Raw genomic sequence first — 20,164 nt, 5'->3', positions numbered from 1 at the left:
GGTCACTCTGTTTACACCAACGTTGTTCCGCTCTCACTCCGTTTACACCGACGGTGCTCCGGCCTCACTCCATTTACACGGACGGCGCTCCGACCTCACTCCGTTTACACCGACGGTGCTCCGGCCTCACTCCGTTTACACCGACGGTGCTCCAACCTCACTCCGTTTACACCGACTGTGCTCTGGCCTCACTCCGTTTACACCGACGGTGCTCCGGCCTCACTCCGTTTACACCGACGGCGCTCCGGCCTCACTCCGTTTACACCGACGGCGCTCCGGCCTCACTCCGTTTACACCGACGGTGATCCAACCTCACTCCGTTTACACCGACGGTGCTCTGGCCTCACTCCGTTTACACCGACGGTGCTCCGGCCTCACTCCGTCTACACTGTCAGTGCTCCGGGCTCACTCTGTCTACACTGTCAGTGCTCCGGGCTCACTCCATCTACGCCGACGGTGCTCCAGCCTCACTCCATCTATGCCGACGGTGCTCCGGCCTCACTCCGTCTACACTGTCAGTGATCTGGACTCAGTTAATTTACTGCAGACACAGTGAGTGATGTAGACTGAGTCCGCTTACACTGGACACACACACACACAGTGACCTAGGCTCACTCTGTTTACACTGCAGACAATGAGTGATCAGGACTCACGCCGTTTACAATGAAACAATGACTTGTAACATCAAGCACCTCTGAGAGTACATCATCCCAATGTATTTCACAGGACCCTCTTTAGATCAAATTCATATTGACCAACAGTGGAAGATGCTAAAACTGCTATCCATTAATTCATGTTGAATTACAAAGCTGGTTCTACAAAGTGTGTTGGAACAGGAGAGAGGTAGAGAGTCAAAGAGGTGGGAATTTAAGAGTTTCCAGCCTCAACAACTGAGAAGGCATATCTCCAGTGGTAGACTGCTTAAAACAGGGACTGTGCAAGAGGTTCGAACTGAGGGGATTCTGATATATGGAGGTTTTTAAGGCTGGAAAATGATACACAGGCAGGGAGGTTAGAGGTCACAGAGGATTTAGCGCAGTAGGAAACAATTGTTCTAATTGCCGCAGCAGTGTCAGATTGAAGCCAATGTATATCAGCAGTAGAATATGGAACTGACTGAGGTTCACAGAGGCTGCAAGGTGGCTTGCTGGCCAGGACAGTTGGGTAGTAGTCTTGCCTGGAGAGAGTGCAAGTTCCAGCAATAGACGAACTGAGGTGAGGCTGGAGATGGGTCAGGGAGCAGCAGCAGACAGCATGAGTTTGGTTCAGAGACAGACAGACAAAGACTGAAGGCAAATGGCTTTAGCCTTTCCAATACAGAACTGAAGTGTCTACTGAGGAGAAAGTGAGGACTGCAGATGCTGGAGATCAGAGCTGAAAATGTGTTGCTGGAAAAGCGCAGCAGGTCAGGCAGCATCCAAACAGCAGGAGAATCGACGTTTCGGGCATGAGCCCTTCTTCAGGAATCTGAAGAAGGGCTCATGCTCGAAACGTCGATTCTCTTGCTCCTTGGATGCTGCCTGACCTGCTGCGCTTTTCCAGCAACACATTTTCAGCTCTGAAGTGTCTACTGAGTCAATACTGGAAGTTGAAACCCAGCAGCATGACGACTTAGAGGTAATGCAGAGGTCACATGGCGGTGAGGAAGAGTTGCCAGTCACCAGTGTGAGGGGGTCATTTTGATAGAGAAGCAAATTACAGATGCTGGTATCTGTACTGAAAACACTGGGGATCACAGCAGGTCAGGCAGCATCCATGGAGAGAGAGAGAGCTTTAGGACAACTGTCAGAGGTAGTTTCCTTACTCAGAGTAGTACAGGCATGGAACGCACTGCCTGCAACAGTAGTAGACTCACTAACTTTATGGGCTTTTAAATGGTCATTGGATAGGCATATGGATGTAAATGGAATAGTGTAGGTTAGATGGGCTTCAGATTGGTTTCACAGGGCATCACAACGTTGAGGGCCGAAGGGCCTGTACTGTGCTGTAATGTTCTATGTTCTAGATGACTTCATCAGAGCTGATGTGAAGTGTGGAGTGGGCAGCATTTATAGTGGGAGGGGGTTCGGGTGGAGTGCTGGGGGAGAAAGGTTCTTGGTAATTCAGTAAGAATGGCAGGACAATGGGTGTGTCTAACTGCCAGACTGGAAAGAACACAGTCCCACTGGAGTGGGGACAGCAAGTAAAGTAAGGCAAATTAAAGGCAAGGATTTTTGATGCTGTGTTTGAGGTGATATCAATGACTTGGTAATTCAGTAAGAATGGCAGGACAATGGGTGTGTCTAACTGCCAGACTGGAAAGAACACAGTCCCACTGGAGTGGGGACAGCGGAGAGAAGACATGGTGACAGAGAATGCAGCAAGTAAAGCTGAATTAAAGGCAAGGATTTTTGATGCTGTGTTTGAGGTGATATCAATGAAAAATAGGAGGTGGTCACAAATCATTCCAGAGGTAACAGGGGGAGGAGAAGCCTGTACTGGAAAATCCAACACTGAGTGAACTGAGATGGGAAGCCAACCCAGAAAGGAATAGTTCATTGCGCCAAGGAGAGGCATTGCAGGATGACGAGTGAGGCACGAGTCATATTCCAGCCATGCATTGTTTTGTTTCACTCTTATCTGGTACTGTCTGACTCACTTGCTCCCTGCCTGGTTCCACATTCCCACATCATATTGCTTATATGTTGGAGGATGGTGGGGAGGTCAGATGTGTCAGAAGGCTGCAGGCTGGACAGGGAGAGCACATGTTTCTCCATCACCGCCACAACAGGAGGGTATTGGTGACCTCAAGAAGGGGAGGTTGGGTACCCTGCTGGGGTCTGGAAACTCGTTCGGAAGGAATCAAACAGAGAGCTGCTGGAGACATCAGCATGAATTTGGGAAAGAGGCGCGAAGGGAAATGGAAACTGGAAAAGAGGCAGAAATTTGCACGGTTAAAAGGATTAACATTTACTTTTTGTTAGGGGAAATGATAGCAGATTCAAAGGAGAGGGGACTCATTATCAGTCAACGCAGTATCAGAGAATCCCTGCAGTGCAGACAGAAGCCATTCAGGTCACGTAGTCTGCACTGACCTGCCGAGGAGTATCCCACCTGTAACCTTGCATGGGTTTTATTTTACCATGGCTAATCCTATGGCACATCCCTCGACACAACGGGGCAATTTAGCATGGCCAATCCACCTAAACTGCACATCTTTGGACTATGGGAGGAAACTGCAGCACTCAGCAGAAACCCATGCAGACACGGGGAGAATGTGCAAACTCCGACACAGACAGTCGCCCGAGGCTGGAATCAAACCCAGGTCCCTGCTACTGAGAGGTAGCGGTGCTAACCACTGAGCCACCAACTGATAGGAAATAGTCTGCAGATTCAACGGGAATAAGCACAAAGGAGCGAGAAAGAGTCCTGATCGACAGGATGACCATAAGACAACATGAGAGACAATCCGAAAGCAGACAAAGGATGAACTCAAGGTTGGCAGAAGCCCTGGAGAAAGTTTGGCTTGGTGTACAAATGGATTTTGGAAAGTGATAGTCGCAGCTGAGTGGAGGATCATAATCTCACTGACAAAGAGGTCTGTGAGCTCCTCACCCTAATTGTGGAGCTGAACAGCCTCTCTCTGCGTGCTGTAAACATTGTGATCCATTGTAGAGGGGCTGGCTGGTGTAATGAGTCAGGGCTTTACTGAGAAATGGGGCATCAGTAGAGCGGATGATGTGAATGAGCTGAACGGCAGCTGCAGAAATGGCATGGTGAACAGGGGTTTGGTGAGGGGGGGGGGGCAGAAATGGGGCAGTTGGATGTACTGGTCTGAAGGAGGCACTGACTAGCATTCCAACAGGCCCTTCAGAGGATACTATGTCACCTGGACCATCCGAGGAGCAGCCATTGAGCAACCACTATCCTATGCATCCAGACAGACAAATGACCACACACATGAACACAAGCCCACCCCTCCCCCCAGTCACCCACTAAGGAGGTACGCACACACCGGATCCAACTGCATTCTGACAAATCTATTTCAAGCATCACCTCTTCCTCTTGCTTTTATGTCCTTTTCCAGTCCAGTCAGTTGTTTTACTAACCATTACATTTTGTCCAGAGTATTTTCTTGAATGCAAAATTAGAACTGGTTTTGAGATATTTCACAAAATTCCTTACCTTCCACTTCCCCCAAACCCTTCTCATTGTTTCTTTTCAATCAATCCCCCTCTCGGGGGATTTTATCCTCTCCTTCTTAGAGAGTGGAATAGTTCATAAATGGGAGCCCTGTTGGAAGTCAAACACCTTTCTGAAGCAGAGCCTCACCCTGATGGATTGCAGCCATCACACACCTCTCCAGAATATGGCTAGTTAATATAAATCCCTGTGTTTCTGCTGCCTCTGGCTCAATCATGCCCTGTGGCTAGTGCCAGTTTTCACATGTACTCTGATCGTACCCAGCTCTTTGTCATTACCGCCTCTATCCATGCCCCAAATTTGCCAAATTAAGAGATTGCTTTGTCTGTCCACCCAGTACTAAATCAGCAAAGATTCCCTCCAAATATTCAGAAGCCAATTGTTTTGGATTCCTTTGGAAACTTCTCTTTGCTGCCCATTGATTATCCTTTTCCCTCACCCCAATCTGAGGCTCTTTGTAAACTCAGCGCCATATCTGACCCACAGAAAGGTTTCAAATCACACATCCAACTCCTTCACAAAGGCCAATGTGCAATTTATATCAGGCAGCGGCTAGTGAATTCACACCTAAAAACACTCCAGAAAATTCAACCACAGAGGGTAGAATCATATAGCACGGAAACAGACCCTTCAGTCCAACCTGTCCACGCCAACCAAGGTTCCAAAACCTTTGCCTGCGCTTGGCTCATATTCTTCTGAAACTTTCCTATTCACGTGTCTGTCCAAACATCTTTTAAATGTAGTAATTGTCCTTGCACCTACCACTTCATCTGTATTCATTCCACATATTAACTATGCTCTTTGTGAAAAGGTTGTCTCTCAATCCCTTTAAATCTTTCTCCTCTCACCTTAAAATTCTGCCTTTTAGTTTTGAACTTCCCTACCCTAGGCTAAAGATCTTTGCTATTCACCTTATCGATGCCCCTCATGACTTTATAAACCTCTATAAGGTCACCTCTTAACCTCCTACACTCCAGTGAAAAATGTCCTAGCCTCTCTTTATAAATCAAACCCTCCAGTCTTGGCAACATCCTTGTAAATATTTTCTGCAACCTCTCCTTTTAATAATATCCTTCCTGTAGTAGGACAACCAGAACTGTACACCGTTCTCCAAAAGTGGCCTCATCAATGTCCTGTCCAACCTCAACATGGTGTCCCAACTCCTATACTCAATGGTCTGAGCAATGAAGACAAGCATTGTGAACACCTTCTTGACTACCCATCGACGTGTGACACAGATTTCAAAGAACTATGGACCTGAACCCCTCGATCTTTCTGTTGAACAACACTACCCAGGACACTACCATTAATTCTGTACCAAAATGCATTTATCCAAATTAAACTCCATCTGTCACTCCTCAGCCCATTGGCCCAATTGATCAAAATCCCTATGTACTCTTAGATAACCTTCTTCACTGTTAACTGTACCACCAATTTTGGTGTCATCTGCAAACTTACTAACCATGCCTCCCAAATTGCAGCCAAATCACTTACATAAATGTCAAACAGCAGCAGACCCAGTATTGATCTTTGCAGAACACTGCTGGTCATAGGCCTCCAGTTGAAAAATAACCTTCCACCACCATGTTCTGTCTACTACCGTCAAGCCAATTTTGTATCCAAATGGCAAGCTCTCTCTAAATCCCATGTGACTAAATTTACTGATCACCAAAGGAATACTGCTCTCATATGCGGAAGTAACAGATCTTGCAAGGATCAGATCCTTCAATTCCACACTGTTTCTCTCTTACATCTGCTTCTGATAGGTTCACCAGTGAATCTTGCATCTCAGCAGCAGGGCTGCTTTGCCATGGATGGTGTCAAGCTTCTTGAGTGCTGTTGGAGGTGTTTAAAGTTTGTGAGAAGATTTGTAGCTCGGGTGCTCATTGTTGTGGTTCTGTTCGCCGAGTTGGGAATTTGTGTTGCAGATGTTATGTCCCCTGTCTAGATGACATCCTCAGTGCTTGGGAGCCTCCTGTGAAGTGCTTCTGTGATCTTTTCTCTGGCATTTATAGTGGTCTGAATCTGCCGCTTCCGGTTGTCAGTTCAAGCTGTCTGCAGCAGTGGCCGGTATATTGGGTCTAGGTCGATGTGCTTGTTGATTGAATCAGTGGATGAGTGCCATGCCTGTAGGAATTCCCTGGCTGTTTTCTGTTTGGCTTGTCCTCTTATAGTAGTGTTGACTGAGTCAAACTCATGTTGCTTGTCATCTGTGTGTGTGGCTACTAAGGATAGCTGGTCATGTCGTTTCGTGGCTAGTTGGTGTTCATGGATGCGGATCGTTAGCTGTCTTCCTCTTTGTCCTATGTAGTGTTTTGTGCAGTCCTTGCATGGGATTTTGTACACTACATTGGTTTTGCTCATGCTGGGTATCGGGTCCTTTGTCCTGGTGAGTTGTCGTCTGAGAGTGGCTATTGGTTTGTGTGCTGTTATGAGTCCTAGTGGTCGCAGAGTCTGGCTGTCAGTTCAGAAATGTTCTTGATGTATGGTAGTGTGGCTCGTCCTTTGGTTGTTGGATCTGTACCCATCCAGGCGTATTCCATCGACACCTGACTTGTGCCTTGTAGATGGTGGACAGGCTTTGGGGTGTTAGAAGGTAAGTTACTCCCTGTAGGATTCCTAGCCTCTGACCTGCTCTTGTAACCAGTGTACTTATTTGGTGATTCTAGTTGAGTTTCTGGCCAATGGTAACAGCCCCAGGATGTTGATACTGGGGTAATCAATGATGGTAATGCTGCCAATCGTCAAGAGGAGATGGTTAGATTTTCTTTGTGGGGCTGGTCACCACCTGGCACTTGTGTGACCTATTTACTAAACTGTAGATGGTATATACAGAGGAACCGCGATTATCCAGCATTTGATTAACCAAATTTTGGATTATCTGAACAAGATTGCAAGGTCCCGATGCGTGGCTAACTACGTTATCCGGTATCGATTATCCAGCATTCGGTTACTTGAACAAAATATTCCCCCTGCTCGTGTCCTTCAGCAAATCAACGTTCCCCTGTAAATGAAACCTGTTGCCGTTGGTGATTGTAGGTGCGGGAGTTAACAGATGACTTCCTGTTAGTTCAGCGACAGTACAGATACCTGGAGGGTGCCCAATGTAACCCAGCTCAGCTATTTTGGTAGTAACTATCCTCAGTATTCATGGGCTGGTAGGAGGATCTGGAGGTTAACAGTAATGCACCTGACAGCTCTCAATGGCCCCTCACTGAAGAAGCAGAGAGACCGAATGGATACATATAAATATCATCAAAACCTGCACTTGTTTTGTACCTCTCCAACTTAAAGCACAATGAGGTACTCCTGAAACAGAGGAGCTCTTGTAATGTGGGAAACGTGACACCCAGTTTATACACAAGGTCTCAGACAGCAATAATCATTTCATTGGTGCCAGTTGAGAGATAAATGTCATCCCGGAGACCGGGATCCATAGCCCGAGTTCAAATTGTTCCTTGGATTGTACACATCCACCCAGAGGCTTTTGGTGGGGTCTTGGTCCAGCAGCTTCTCTTACAGTGAGTATGCTGGTTATGGATGGATGTCAGCTAGAGGCAGAGTCCAGTTTTTGTCAGATTAAATGGAGGGTCTCAGTTCAGTCCTGAGAAGTGAGCAAGGGGCTGTAATAACTGCAGACAGGGCTGAACTCCAGCACACATCTGTTTCCTCAGGGCTGAGGGGAGGAGAAGTTGGCCATTAAAATCTAAAACAACACAGTGACACCTCAGTCTCTGAGGTCACAACTTGTGCCCTGAAGTTGACACAAGACTCACTGCAGTGATCTCCTGTTGGGCCAGATGCTGTCGGTTTTTTAATGCATTTCTGGGACGTGGGTGTATTCTGCTAGGCCAGCATTATTACCCATCCTAACTGTCCAGTGGACAGTTAAGAGTTACATGGTCACCGGTAGACTAGTTTTCTTTATTCCCTATCTTATTGAATTCAAGCGTTCCCGTCACCCATAGTTGGATTCGAAGCCATATCCCAAAACATTAGTCTGGATTACCAGTCCATTGACAGTACACTTCCTCTCTTGGGGCAAGGGTCAGTACCCATGCTGCTGCTGAGCAAAGTCAAAGGCAGCACTCGTAGTGAGATAGCTCAGCAAATAGCCTCTGTAAATCATACCTCCATTGGAACTGGTATCTACACAATTCAGTGGAGACGAGAGAGATTGGAAAACTGCAATCTAATCAGTGCAGTCATTGAGAAAGTGCTAGATTGTCATTTTGTGCTGTTTGATATCATGTGAACTTTGAGATTAGGTTTGAACGCTGAAGTCAAGCCAAGCCACGTTGTTCCCTCTGACAGTCCTAGAAGCAAAACGGAAATGAATTCCTCTCTTGGTATGAGTCTACATCTGGCCTAGAAAAGCAGGGAGCAAGAACTGTGGGGGACCTTCCCAGGGCATCACCTCTTGGTAACACACAATCTATGCACAATGCCAAGCAGGACAGTCAGACACAACTGCCTGGCATAGGACAGTGAGTAATCTCCACAGCTGGGTCACTAAACACTCCATAGCAATGCCTGCAGCTTGCAGCTGCTGTTCAGCTTCACTATTAGAATCACTCACACAATCTGCTTCATGTCACGCTGCCCTTTCCACTCACGTGTACAGTTTTTGCTGCTGGTCATGCGACAACTTGTGGTAAGCCTGATTTACCCAACTGGTTTGCTCATCTAACCCTTGAATCTTTGTGTTGCTAGCCACTTTACAACAGGAATACAATGCCTTACACTGCCTGCTATTCGGAAGGGTCCTAACCGCTGCTCCAATTTCTTCTTGTTTTAAAAAAATTGTTTCTTTCTTTCTCTGTTGGCTTTTGGGCAGCCTTTATTTAAAGGATGTGACAGCCTCAAGGTATTATTGCTAGGCTATTAATCCAGAGACCCACTAATATTTTGGGGACTCGGGTTCAATAAAAATATGAATCTGGGATTAATAGTCTAATGATGACCATAAAACTGTTGCTGACTGTCAGAAAAAAATCTATCTGTTTCAGTAATGTCCTTTAGGAAAGGAAATTTGCCATCCTTACTTGGTCTGACCACAGTGGCTCAGTGGTTAGCAAGGCTGCGCGCAGCGCCACAGACCCAGGTTCGATTCTGGTCTCGGGGGACTGTCTGTGTGGAGTTTGCACATTCTCCCCATGTCTGCCTAGGTTTCCTCCGGGTGCTCCAGTTTCCTCCCGCAGTCCAAAGTTGTGCAGGTTAGATGGGTTGGCCATGGTAAATTGCCCATAGTGTCCAGGGATGAGCAGGTTAGGTAGACTAGCCACGAGGAGTGCAGGATTACAGGGATATGATGGCGGGGGGTGTGGGGGGGGGGGGGGGGGGGGAATGTCCGGAGGGATGTTGTTCGGAAGGTTGGTGTGAAGGGCCCAACGGCTGCTTCCACATTGTAGGGATTCTATGTGCCTGAGGAGTGTTGCTGAACAAAGAGATCTGAGTGCCGGTTCATAGCTCCTCGAAAGTGGAGTCCCAGGTAGACAGGATAGTGAAGAGGCATTTGGTATGTTTGCCTTTATTGGTCAGTACATTGAGATATATGAGTTAGGAGGTCATGTTACAGCTGTACATGACATTGGTTCGGCCACTTCTGGAATATTGTGCGCAATTCTGGTCTCCCTGCTGAAGGAAGGATGTTGTGAAACTTGAAAGGGTGCAAATCAGGTTTACAAGGATTATGCCAGGGTTGGAGGGTTTGAGCTATAGGGAGAGGCCGAATAGACTGGGTCTATTTTCCCTTGAGTGTGAGACACTGACGGGTGACTTTATAGAATCATAAGGGGCATGGATAGGATGAATAGACAAGGTCTTTTCCCTGGGTTGGGGAGTTCAAAACTACAGGGCATAGGTTTACGGTGAGAGAGGCAAGATTTAAAAGTGACCTAAGGGGCAACATTTTCACAAAGAAAGTGGTGTGTGAGTGGTCTGGAATTAACTGCCAGAGGAAGTGGTGGAGGCTGGTACAATTACAAGATTTAAAAGGCATCTGGATGGGGACATGAATAGGAAGAGCTTAGAGAGATACGGGCCAGAAGGTGACAAATGTGACTAGATTTATTTAGGATAGCTGGGTTGGCACGGACAAGTTAGACTGTAGGGTCTGCTTCCATGCTGTACAGCTCTGACTGTATGACTCCATGTGACTCCCGACCCATAACAATATGGTTGACTCAACCGCCTTCTGGGCCATTGGCGATGGGCAACAAATGCTTGCCTCGCCAGTGACATCCACATCCTGGGAATGAATTCTAAAAAAAAAATCAGGATGCTGCCATTCTCACCTCCTCCACCCACAATTGTGATTTATTCACTGTCCCAATATCATTTCCTTTGGCCTTATCTTACAAACTCTTTTGCTATTTGTTCTCCCCTGCTCTTCACCCTATCAGACCTCTCTGTTCTTTTTCTCACCCTTCCACCCGTTCACACGTGACTGCATGTCTATCTTTCTTCAGACAGGCTGCACATTCTCGTACTGACTTGCTGATTTTCAACACAGTCTTAATCAGACTGAATGCAGCCTTGCAGGATTAACGTGTCCCCTTCAATACAAGCATCTCAAACAGAGCAACCCTTTTTTTTTTGAAAAAGAAACCAAATCTGAAATTTAGAAAAACCTTAGCAAGAGAATGAGGAGAGTTTGCTTTAGCTTATACCAGAGTTGGTTGGAACAGGTTGTAGGACAACAGACGACAAGGACGGGGGAGAAAGTATAACAGGTTAAAATTGCAGCTAATTTCGGAACAGCAAGAAAGACCACAGCCACACAGGGCTGGGAGTCAAACTCTTCAGATCTAAACAAAATCAAATGAGTCGTTAATCAGGATTGGGATAATACATCAAAATCCTGGAGGGCTGACTTAGTGAGGCCGCATATAACAACAGACCCACCAGTAGATAGTTGCAATGTGCCGCAAAGAATTTAAATACGCAGCAGAGGTTCCTCACCAACAGTCATAGTTAGAGAGGTCAAAAAGGCCTTTCAGCCCATTAAGTCTGTGCCAGTCAAAGACAACCGCTGAGGGCTGGCAATCAGCAGTATGGGAGGCACATAGTTCGATATAAAGCAGCAGCTTGATGAAATACACTCTCTCTCTCGCTCGCTCTCTAAATTAATCAATGATCTCTGCAATAAGTTAGCAATCAAAATACTGCAGATGTTGAAAATCTGAAAAAAACAGTAGAAGACCAGGCATGAAACACGGAACTTGTGGCAAATTTCACAGTGCCTCAACAGAACACCAAAACGGGATCTGGTCACCTCGCCTCTCGAGCCTTGGCTATTATCGTGTTAGATCATTGCTAACTGGGATTTCCGTTCAGCTTGTCCACCTTGGCTCCACGTCTATTCACACCAAAACTCACCAATACCGATCATCAAACTATGAAAAGCCTTGGCTATGGGGAAAGGGAACAGATGTAAATGTTGTGAACATCCTCTGGGACCTGGCCCAACAACCAGAAGAGCGAGGTGGGAGTGCTGTTGGGGGCTGTAATGGTCGGGGAAGGAAGGGGTTTAGGGGCTGTTAGACTAGATACTCCACCATAATTCCTGGCAGGGCATTCCAAACCTAAACCACTCTGTACGAACAAGTTCTTTCATTTCTGCATTTACTTCTTTTGTGAATAATTTTAAACCTGTGTGTCTCATTCCTACAACTATTCTCATCGACCTGTTCTGCACTCTGCAATGGGTTCACAACCTTCCTAAAATCTGAAGAAACGTAGGCAAAACACCAGCTAAGGCCTCACCAGTTTTAAGATAAGCATAACCTCCCTGCCCCTGTATTCTATGCCACTTTTAATGGAGCCTAGAATACTGAAAGCTTTATTAACAGGTCTCTGCAGGGTTATGATGATGCCACACTTAGTGCAGTTTTGGTCTCCCTACCTAAGAAAGGATATACTTGCCATAGAGGGGTGACACCAGAGATTCACTAGACTGATACCTGAGATATAGTATGAGGAGAGGTTGATTTGACTGGGCCTGTATTCTGTAGAGTTTAGAAGAATGAGAGGAATCTGACTGAAACATATTAAATTATATCAGGGATGGACACACTCGACGGAAAGAGAATGCTCCCCTTGGCTGGGGAGTCTAGAAGGAGGTGACACAACCTCAGGATACAGGGTAGACCAGGTTAGGACTGAGGTCAGGAAATATTTCTTCACTCAAAAGGACACAGAACCTGTGAAATTCGCTCCCACATGGAGGCTGGGTCATTGAATATTTTCACGATCAAAATAGATAAATGTTTAAATTTTAAAAAGGCATCACGGGACAAGAAGAGAATGAAGAATATGGCATGGAGATACAAGATGAGCCAGGATCATATTGAACAGCAGAGGTGGCTCAAAGGGCTGAATGGCCTATTCCTGCTCCTATGTTCTAAGTTTCCACATTACCTGTCTCATCACCTTTAATAGCTTACATACATGATATATATTTTAGTTTAGTACCCCCTATTTCATAGTGCCTGTCTATGTTGTTTATATTAAAAGGTATTACTTCACCTGCCAATTATTCGGCTACTCCATCAACTTGTCAATGTCCTTTTGAAGTTCTCCACTGTCCTCTTCACTGTTTAAAACCCGTCCCAAGTTTTGTATCATATGCATACTCCAGGCCCTCAGCTGACTCCCGAGGCCCGGATTCACAGGCTGAGCCGAGACTCTACGGCTAGGCGCCCGGGGCCTCTGAAAGAGCAGAAGCGTCAGTGAAAGGAGGACCCCGAGGTCCGGTGGCAGCACCTGGGAGAGTGTTGAATGGGAAACAGGAGGTGTGGAACCTGTACATCCCAGATGCATGGCTCCGGCTTGGACGTGGCAGCAGGGAAGGCCTCAGTGAGACCCCAGAGCCTGTTACAAAGCACTACTTTGGAGACCCCAAGTCAATGTCAAGCAGTGACTGGAGGAGCAGCAGTGGAGGAACAAGAGAGAAAGATCAACTCTATCGCAGCAAAATTTTACATTATTTTTAATGTTTCAAGATGGTGCCACAACATGTCGACACTTTACTATAACATATCAAAATGCACTTTACACTGTATTTTTTAAATATATAACAATAAATCTAAATCTAAATTTAATCTACTCTGAAATTTCCCCCTACAAAGTAAGATATAGATCTTTATATGAAAAACCAGAAGGCCCAATACCAACCCCTGGGGAATTCCAATACAAATCTTCCTTCAGTCTGAAAAATACCCATTGACTGCCACTCTTTCCTAGTATTCAGTCAATTTTGCAGCCACACTGCATCGTACATCTTCTGGAAGTCCATGAATATGACATCAACAGCATCACCCTCACCATTCTCAGTTACCTTTTCAAAAACAAATCCAGCAAACCAGTTCAACTTGATTTTCCCTCAGAACCATACTGATACTTCTTAATCAACCCACATTTTTCCTGTGGTTAATCATTCAATCCTGAGTAATTATTGCTAGAATCTTTCACACCATTGAAGCCAAACTGACAAAAAAAAATTGGTCCTACAGGAGTGGAAAAAAGCCAGAATACAGGAAAGATGTATCTGCCTAAAAGGCAGAATAAACCTGGACAACTGGAAAAATTCTTTGGTGTTTTATAGATTGCCACATCAAGGGAGCAGGACACTGCAATGTTGGAAATTGGACAAAGACAGATCCCAGCTGAAAATGTGTTGCTGGAAAAGCGCAGCAGGTCAGGCAGCATCCAAGGAACAGGAGAATCAACGTTTCGGACATAAGCCCTTCTTCAGGAAGGGCTTGGATGCTGCCTGACCAGCTGCGCTTTTCCAGCAACACATTTTCAGCTCTGATCTCCAGCATCTGCAGCCCTCACTTTCTCCTCAAAGACAGATCCCAGGCTCACACAATAGGATTATGCATTATTCATGGCCAGAACACTCAGGAAGTGCTCTGAAACATATTAAATTCCGACACAGTAGGTCAGACTGGGTGCTCGGTGGATATTTCCCCCACACTGGCGAGGGAGGAGTTCAGAACAAGGGGTCATCATTTCAAGTAATGTGGTAGGGCATTTCAGACTGAGATGAGGAGAAATTTCTTCACTCGGGCAGGTAAACCTATTGAATTCTCTACATAGAAGGCTGTGGAAGTCACTGAGTATATTCAGGAACGATTTCTATAAGTTAAATGTTTCAGAAGAGTGCTCTGTTGACTAAGAGGATCAGCCACTTTTGTATTGAATGGTGGAATGATTTTGATGGGCTGAGTGGCCTGTTCCTGCTCCTATTTTCTATGTTCCCATGAGAGGCTGGCCTTTCTTAACCAATGACAGCTCCCACGAAGCAGTCAGAGACAAGCTGTCAGTGGGGAATGTGCCAAGAGCTCTCAGTCATGCATTCAACTATCTTTTGACCACCCTCGTTTACTGTAGAGCTTTCTGAAATGCACATTCACACACAAATATGTACCACTTGAAGGAGGGTTTGCTAAAATCCCAGGTAGACGACATTAACAGCATTTCTACAATACTAAGATAATGAGGGTGGGGAATAAACGCAACAACTATCATTAGAGGAAAAGTACCTGGAAAACAAATGGGGCTAAAGACCGATAAGTCCCTAGGACCTGATGAATGCATTGTCAAGAATAAAAGGAAGTGGTTGCAGAGGTAATGAATGCACTGGTTAGACTCTTCCAGGAACCCTTTAGCTCTTAGAAAAGTCCCAGAGGGCTGGACAACTGCCAACACCCTAATTCAAAAGAGACAGAGACGAAAAACAGAGTAGCTGTAACAAGTTAGCGTTACATCTGTCATTATAATGATGTCATAGCAGTGCATTCAGAAATATATAATATGGTCAAGCAGAGTCAGCAGGGCCTCATGAAGAGGAAATCATGCTTGACAAATTTATCTCAGTTCTTCAAAGGAAGTAACAAGCAGGATAGATAAAGGGGAACCTATAATGTTTATGAATTCCCAAAAGCATTCAATAAAGTACCACACCAGACTACTTAATTAGATAACTGCCGATGGTATTGGGGGCCAATGTATTAGCATGGATGGAGGTTTGACTCATCAATAGAATACAGAGAGAGAGAGAGAGGATGTCAACCTGTAACAAGTGGCGGTGCCAGTGCTGGGTGACATATATTCACAAAATACATTAACGCCTCAAATGACAAGTTTGTAGTAGGTGGGAAGACACGCAATGTGGACGACATAAAGAGTCTACAGAAGGATATATAACAGTGAGGGGGGAAAAACCTGGCGGATGGAAATACATTATGGAAAAGATGATGTGATTGCACTTGGCAGGAAAAATAGAAGAGCTGGATATTATTTAAATGGAGAAAGACAGCAGAAAGTTGCAGCACAGAGAGATTTGGGTGGGTTGGCGGGAGGACGGCCAAGGGGAGGTCCTCATTCATGAATCATAAAAAAATAGTATCCAGGTTTATGGATAATAGGCAGGACAACTGTATTCCTGGCCTTTATTTCAAATGGAGAAAAAAAAGGAAGTTTTGCTAAAACTCTACAAGGCATTCGTCAGAGCATAGCTGGAATTCTGAGAGCTTTGGTCCCCTTATCTGAGGAAAGATAAACTGGCACTGGAGTCAGTCCAGAGAAAGTTCCCTGTTATTATCCTGGGTATGGAGGGATTTCCTTATGAGGAGAGGTTGAGTAGTTTGTGCCTGTACTTATTGGAGAAGAATGAGAGGAGACCTTATTGAAACATACAAGACTTTTGAGGGGCTTGACGGGGTAGATGTGGAGAAGCAGCTTACCGCTTGTAAAGTCTTGGATCTGGGGGCGTAATCTCAGAATAAGGAGTTGCAAATTTTGGACAGAAATGAGAATGGATTTTTTTCCTCTCAGGAGGGTAGTGAATCTTTATCGCAGCGAGCTGTCGAGGCTGGGTCATTAAAGGCAGACAGATTTTTATTCAGTGAGGTAATCGTGACTTTGGGGTTGAAATGGGGAAGTGGAGTTGAGGATTATCAGATCAGCATTGATCGCACTGAATGGTAGAACAAACACGACGGGCCAAATGGCCTACTTTGACTCCTACGTGACTGCAATATGATGTAGCACCCAGATAAAGCAAACCGCCAGCTGAAGAAAATCCATATTTTTAAAGAATGATTTCAATGGAATCATAACTTCTCGTTTGATTTTGTAGATATAGGGGCTATACCTACTCCAGCCCCTCAGCCACAGGAAACAGAGTTCATGTTGACTCTGTCCTATCAGTCTCTTTGCAATATCAAACACAATATGTGTCACAATCTCCAACAATAACAGAGCCAATTTCAAAATATTTCCTGGTCATTGCATTTCCGCATTATATCTCACCAAGCATTGATTAACAGACACTCTGGCTCTTTCAGCTCCTTCAGCAGGTTCAGTAAGCCCTCTAAATTAGGATCTCAATGTAATTAGCAAACACTGATTCCTAACAGCCCTGAGGAACACAGTGACCACATCACTATTCATGAACAGCACCTTCTGATATGAACACAAAGGCATTTGTCAAAGGAGCAGTGCTACTGTTGGTGCAGAGATTGGGTGATCTGTTACAAACCCATCAACACAAACACCTCAGCTCCTCAAAGTGCAGCAAATTTACGATGCTTGCTTTACAAAGGGCTTTAACACTCAGCAACTGCTCAGAGTCTCCCAACAGCACAGGGACTTGCACCATGATAAAGAGAAAGCAATTACCCGATCCAGCTCATTTCCCGCATGAGGACTGAAGGCCAATGGCTCCGCAAACAACGAGGATGTTGGTGCATCGGTGGTCGAAGCAGATCGGGGTCTACTGGAGTGCAACAGGAGGTAGCTCATACCTTCCGAGGCCGACTTGCGGGATATTTGCGGGCTGCCTCGGAGAGGATCCAACTTGCTTCTTCGGCTGTGCAGGCTCGAACCCCGTTTCATCATGGGCGTCACCCGGATCTGCTGCAGGACCCTGTTGAGCGTGGTAGCCTGGCTGGCGGGGTGGTGGGACACGGTAGACAAGCCCAGCTCCGTGGCTGGGCTGGAAGTCTCTGGACTTGGGGACTCCTGGTCAGCCTGAGCATGGAGGCCATCTTGGGGGGAGACAGAAGATCGGCGCCGCTGGGGGTGAAAGAGCTGCTTTAATCCCTGGCTCAGGGAGCCAAAATTCTCCAAAGCATTCTGCGTTATCTTAGACAAGGAATGCTCGGAATCACTGGGCTTCTTGCACTCAGTCTCGGTGGGCCTGGTACCGTCGTCTAGATCATTAAGTGAAGGCTCATTGTTAGTTTGCTCCATGAAGCTCTGGTTTGATCTCTAATTCTTTTTTTTAAGTGATATGTATTTACTGACAGATATATGGCCCAGGCCTCTGCAAATAAGTGGTCTCTTGGTGATCTAGCTTCTACATATCTGTGCAGTCAGGTTTAGGTTTCAGCATGCATACACCTGCCCGTGTCACACCATGCTCGTCTGACAGAAAAGGAAAAAAAGATGCAAACATTACATGTCATGCATATTTCATAAAATTATAAACTGGTGCGAGGTTCAACATTTCTGATCTCTGTGCACTGCTGTCGTTCAAAGTACAGTACTGTGATAAGTACTCCTGCAGCTTGACAATCCTTGTAGCTGCAGCCTTTTACCTAAGATCTCATTTATTCATCGGATTGACCTTCCAGAATCCTTCTCAGATCATGCTGGATGTTTATTACGATATTTATCATCTGGGCTTTGCCCAACATTTACACATTCTGCTTTTTCAGCATGGTTTGCTTGCAGGTGATCAGTAGGAAGACAAACGGGATCTTTAAATCTCATGGGGAGAACATATTTATCGATTTACCTTGTGGCAAATATACGGAAAGCGTTTGTGCTCAGATTATGGTGATCTGCACTCAAAGTGAAACGAGACTCAGGCATTGACAGATCAAAGAGATGAAGCCAATGCTGAAAGATCAGAAATCTTTTACCTTGCCACTGAGCATCCAAACTTAGATCTGAAGCAATGACTAAAAACAGTTAGAGCAGTGGCAACAGCAGCAATGAAACTAGCAGTCACGTATGCATAATAAATCTCGCAGCCATTCTAATTCATGTCTACAAGTGAGTAAACAAGTCTCAAAGTCAGCTGCATTTCTAAGAGCAAGTTGCATTAACACTAAAATAGAACAAAGAACTGCGGGTCTGAAACGAACAGAACTAGAGCCGGGAAAAGCAGCAACAACTTCTGCAGCACACTTCACACAACAGCAAAGGTCATCAGTACAGTCACCCAGAATTTTAGGTAAGAATAGCTCCCATCCAGTTAAACTACAATGTAACCAGGAACTCCATGGGCAGAGAATGTTTTGTGCTGTGCAATAGCAGGGTGATGTATTGCAGAGACAGTGGTGGGAACAAGACGATCACTACATGCTGCTTCTGAGTTATGGAGTAAATTATCCTGTTCGGTGTGGCACAAGCATGCAGTGGTCACTGTCCTTGATTCCCCCAACTACCCACAATGGTAAGCCAGAGGGTTCCTCAGCTGGAGCACTAGCAAGACCAACACTCCTTCAACAAATGTCACACCTCAACCTGATCTCACTTGCTCACCTCACAACTCAGTGGGTATCCAAGAAATAGGAGCAGACCATTCAGCCCCTCAAGTCTGTTCCATCATTCAGTACCATCATAGCTAAGCGAGGGCTTCAACCTCATTTTCCTGTCCAATCCCCATATCATGAGATATATGATTCCTTGGGACACTGTCTACCTCAGCCTCAAACAATAGAGATTCCACAACCCTTTGCTGGGGCACACAATTCCAAAGGTTCAGAGCCTTTTGAAAGAATAATTTCTCTTCATCCCAACCCTAAATGATCAGTCCCATGTCCTGAGATTGCATACCGTCATTGCTGCCAGGGGAAACAACTTCTCATCGTCTACCCTGTCAAACCTCTTCCCACCTTCCCTTCTTCTAAACTCCACAGAATATTAACTCAATTTGAGGGGTGGATGAAAGCAAGACTGCGCACACTATTCCAGATGTGGTCACATAAAAACTCTGTAAAACAAACTGAGACTTCTTTATTTCAATCTCCATGCAAGAAGGTCCAACATACCATTTACCTTCCTCATTGCTTGAAATAGCTGAATATGAATGCTGCATTCCTTGTAAGTTCCTTTGAATATTAACTTTTCTCAACTTTTAAAAAACGTTCTGGTCTTTTTATTCTCACATATGCCCAAATAGAGTTCTGATTTCCAGAACCAGTTCAATAGCAACACCATCAACTTCCACCTGAGGTTATCCAGCCCACAAGCTCAGCCTACAGTGGTTCCTCTAGCACTACTTCACACTGGGAATAGAGCCTTTAGCAACCTGGTCCCCTAATCTGCCTTTTCAACCACCTTTTCCAGCATCCAGGCTGATGTGATCACCACAAATCTGATGCATTCAGGAACACTCTGCTGCTGGATAGATGCATGTTGTTATTAAGCAGAGTCCTGATACAATACGAGTTCTTACTGTGGCCATGGCAGACTGACAGCAGCTGAAGGTGTCGCATCTGAGTAACATTGACAAGGCCAGTGGAAGCATAAGATGAAACCCAAACTCAGACTTGCCTGACACTCACAGAGTCACTACATTAGGTTTGAGAAGTCAAAGGCTAGTGTTGACTGGTCAAGGGTGGGGTGGGGGGTCAAGTGATTTGGTCAGGGAGTGCTCATGAGGGAGGGGTCAAAGGTCACTAGATAAGTTAGGGTGGACATTAGCAGTAAAGATGTCAAGATAACTGGATAAGGACTAGGGGAGGAGATCCATGGCCATGTTTGTGAGGAGTCACTGTCATCAGTCACTGGAAGATCAGAGTTGCCAATCAAGGTGCTGCCATTGGTCACTGGGTAAGGGGGATGAGAAGCCATCAGTCAATGTCAAGGAAAAAGTCAGGGATCATTGGTCAAGGGGAGGTCAGAGGTCACCAATCAGGGGTCACGGGGAGGTCAGAGGTCACCAATCAGGGATCACCAT

General features: G+C 45.6%; 1 protein-coding gene across 3 annotated transcripts in view; it reads right to left on the bottom strand.

The window, feature by feature from the left end:
• The window catches only part of LOC122559118 (transmembrane and coiled-coil domains protein 1-like), a 56,192-nt gene extending 36,037 nt beyond the window's left edge, over nt 1–20,155 (bottom strand). For 2 of the 3 annotated variants that reach the window (XM_043708435.1, XM_043708437.1), the window contains exons 1-2: nt 19,661–20,155; nt 16,873–17,619 (exon numbers count right to left, since the gene is read on the bottom strand). In XM_043708435.1, coding sequence (XP_043564370.1) covers nt 16,873–17,445 — 573 coding nt within the window. In that variant the 5' untranslated portion in view covers nt 17,446–17,619; nt 19,661–20,155. Of the gene's footprint in view, nt 1–16,872; nt 18,185–19,660 lie in introns of those variants that run through there. The other variant, XM_043708436.1, reaches the window with a different exon arrangement.
• Between the last annotated feature and the right edge of the window lie 9 nt (nt 20,156–20,164).

Source organism: Chiloscyllium plagiosum, chromosome 18, assembly GCF_004010195.1.
Source record: "Chiloscyllium plagiosum isolate BGI_BamShark_2017 chromosome 18, ASM401019v2, whole genome shotgun sequence".
Classification (NCBI taxonomy): Eukaryota; Metazoa; Chordata; class Chondrichthyes; order Orectolobiformes; family Hemiscylliidae; genus Chiloscyllium; species Chiloscyllium plagiosum.
This window is presented reverse-complemented; position numbering and strand designations above follow the sequence as displayed.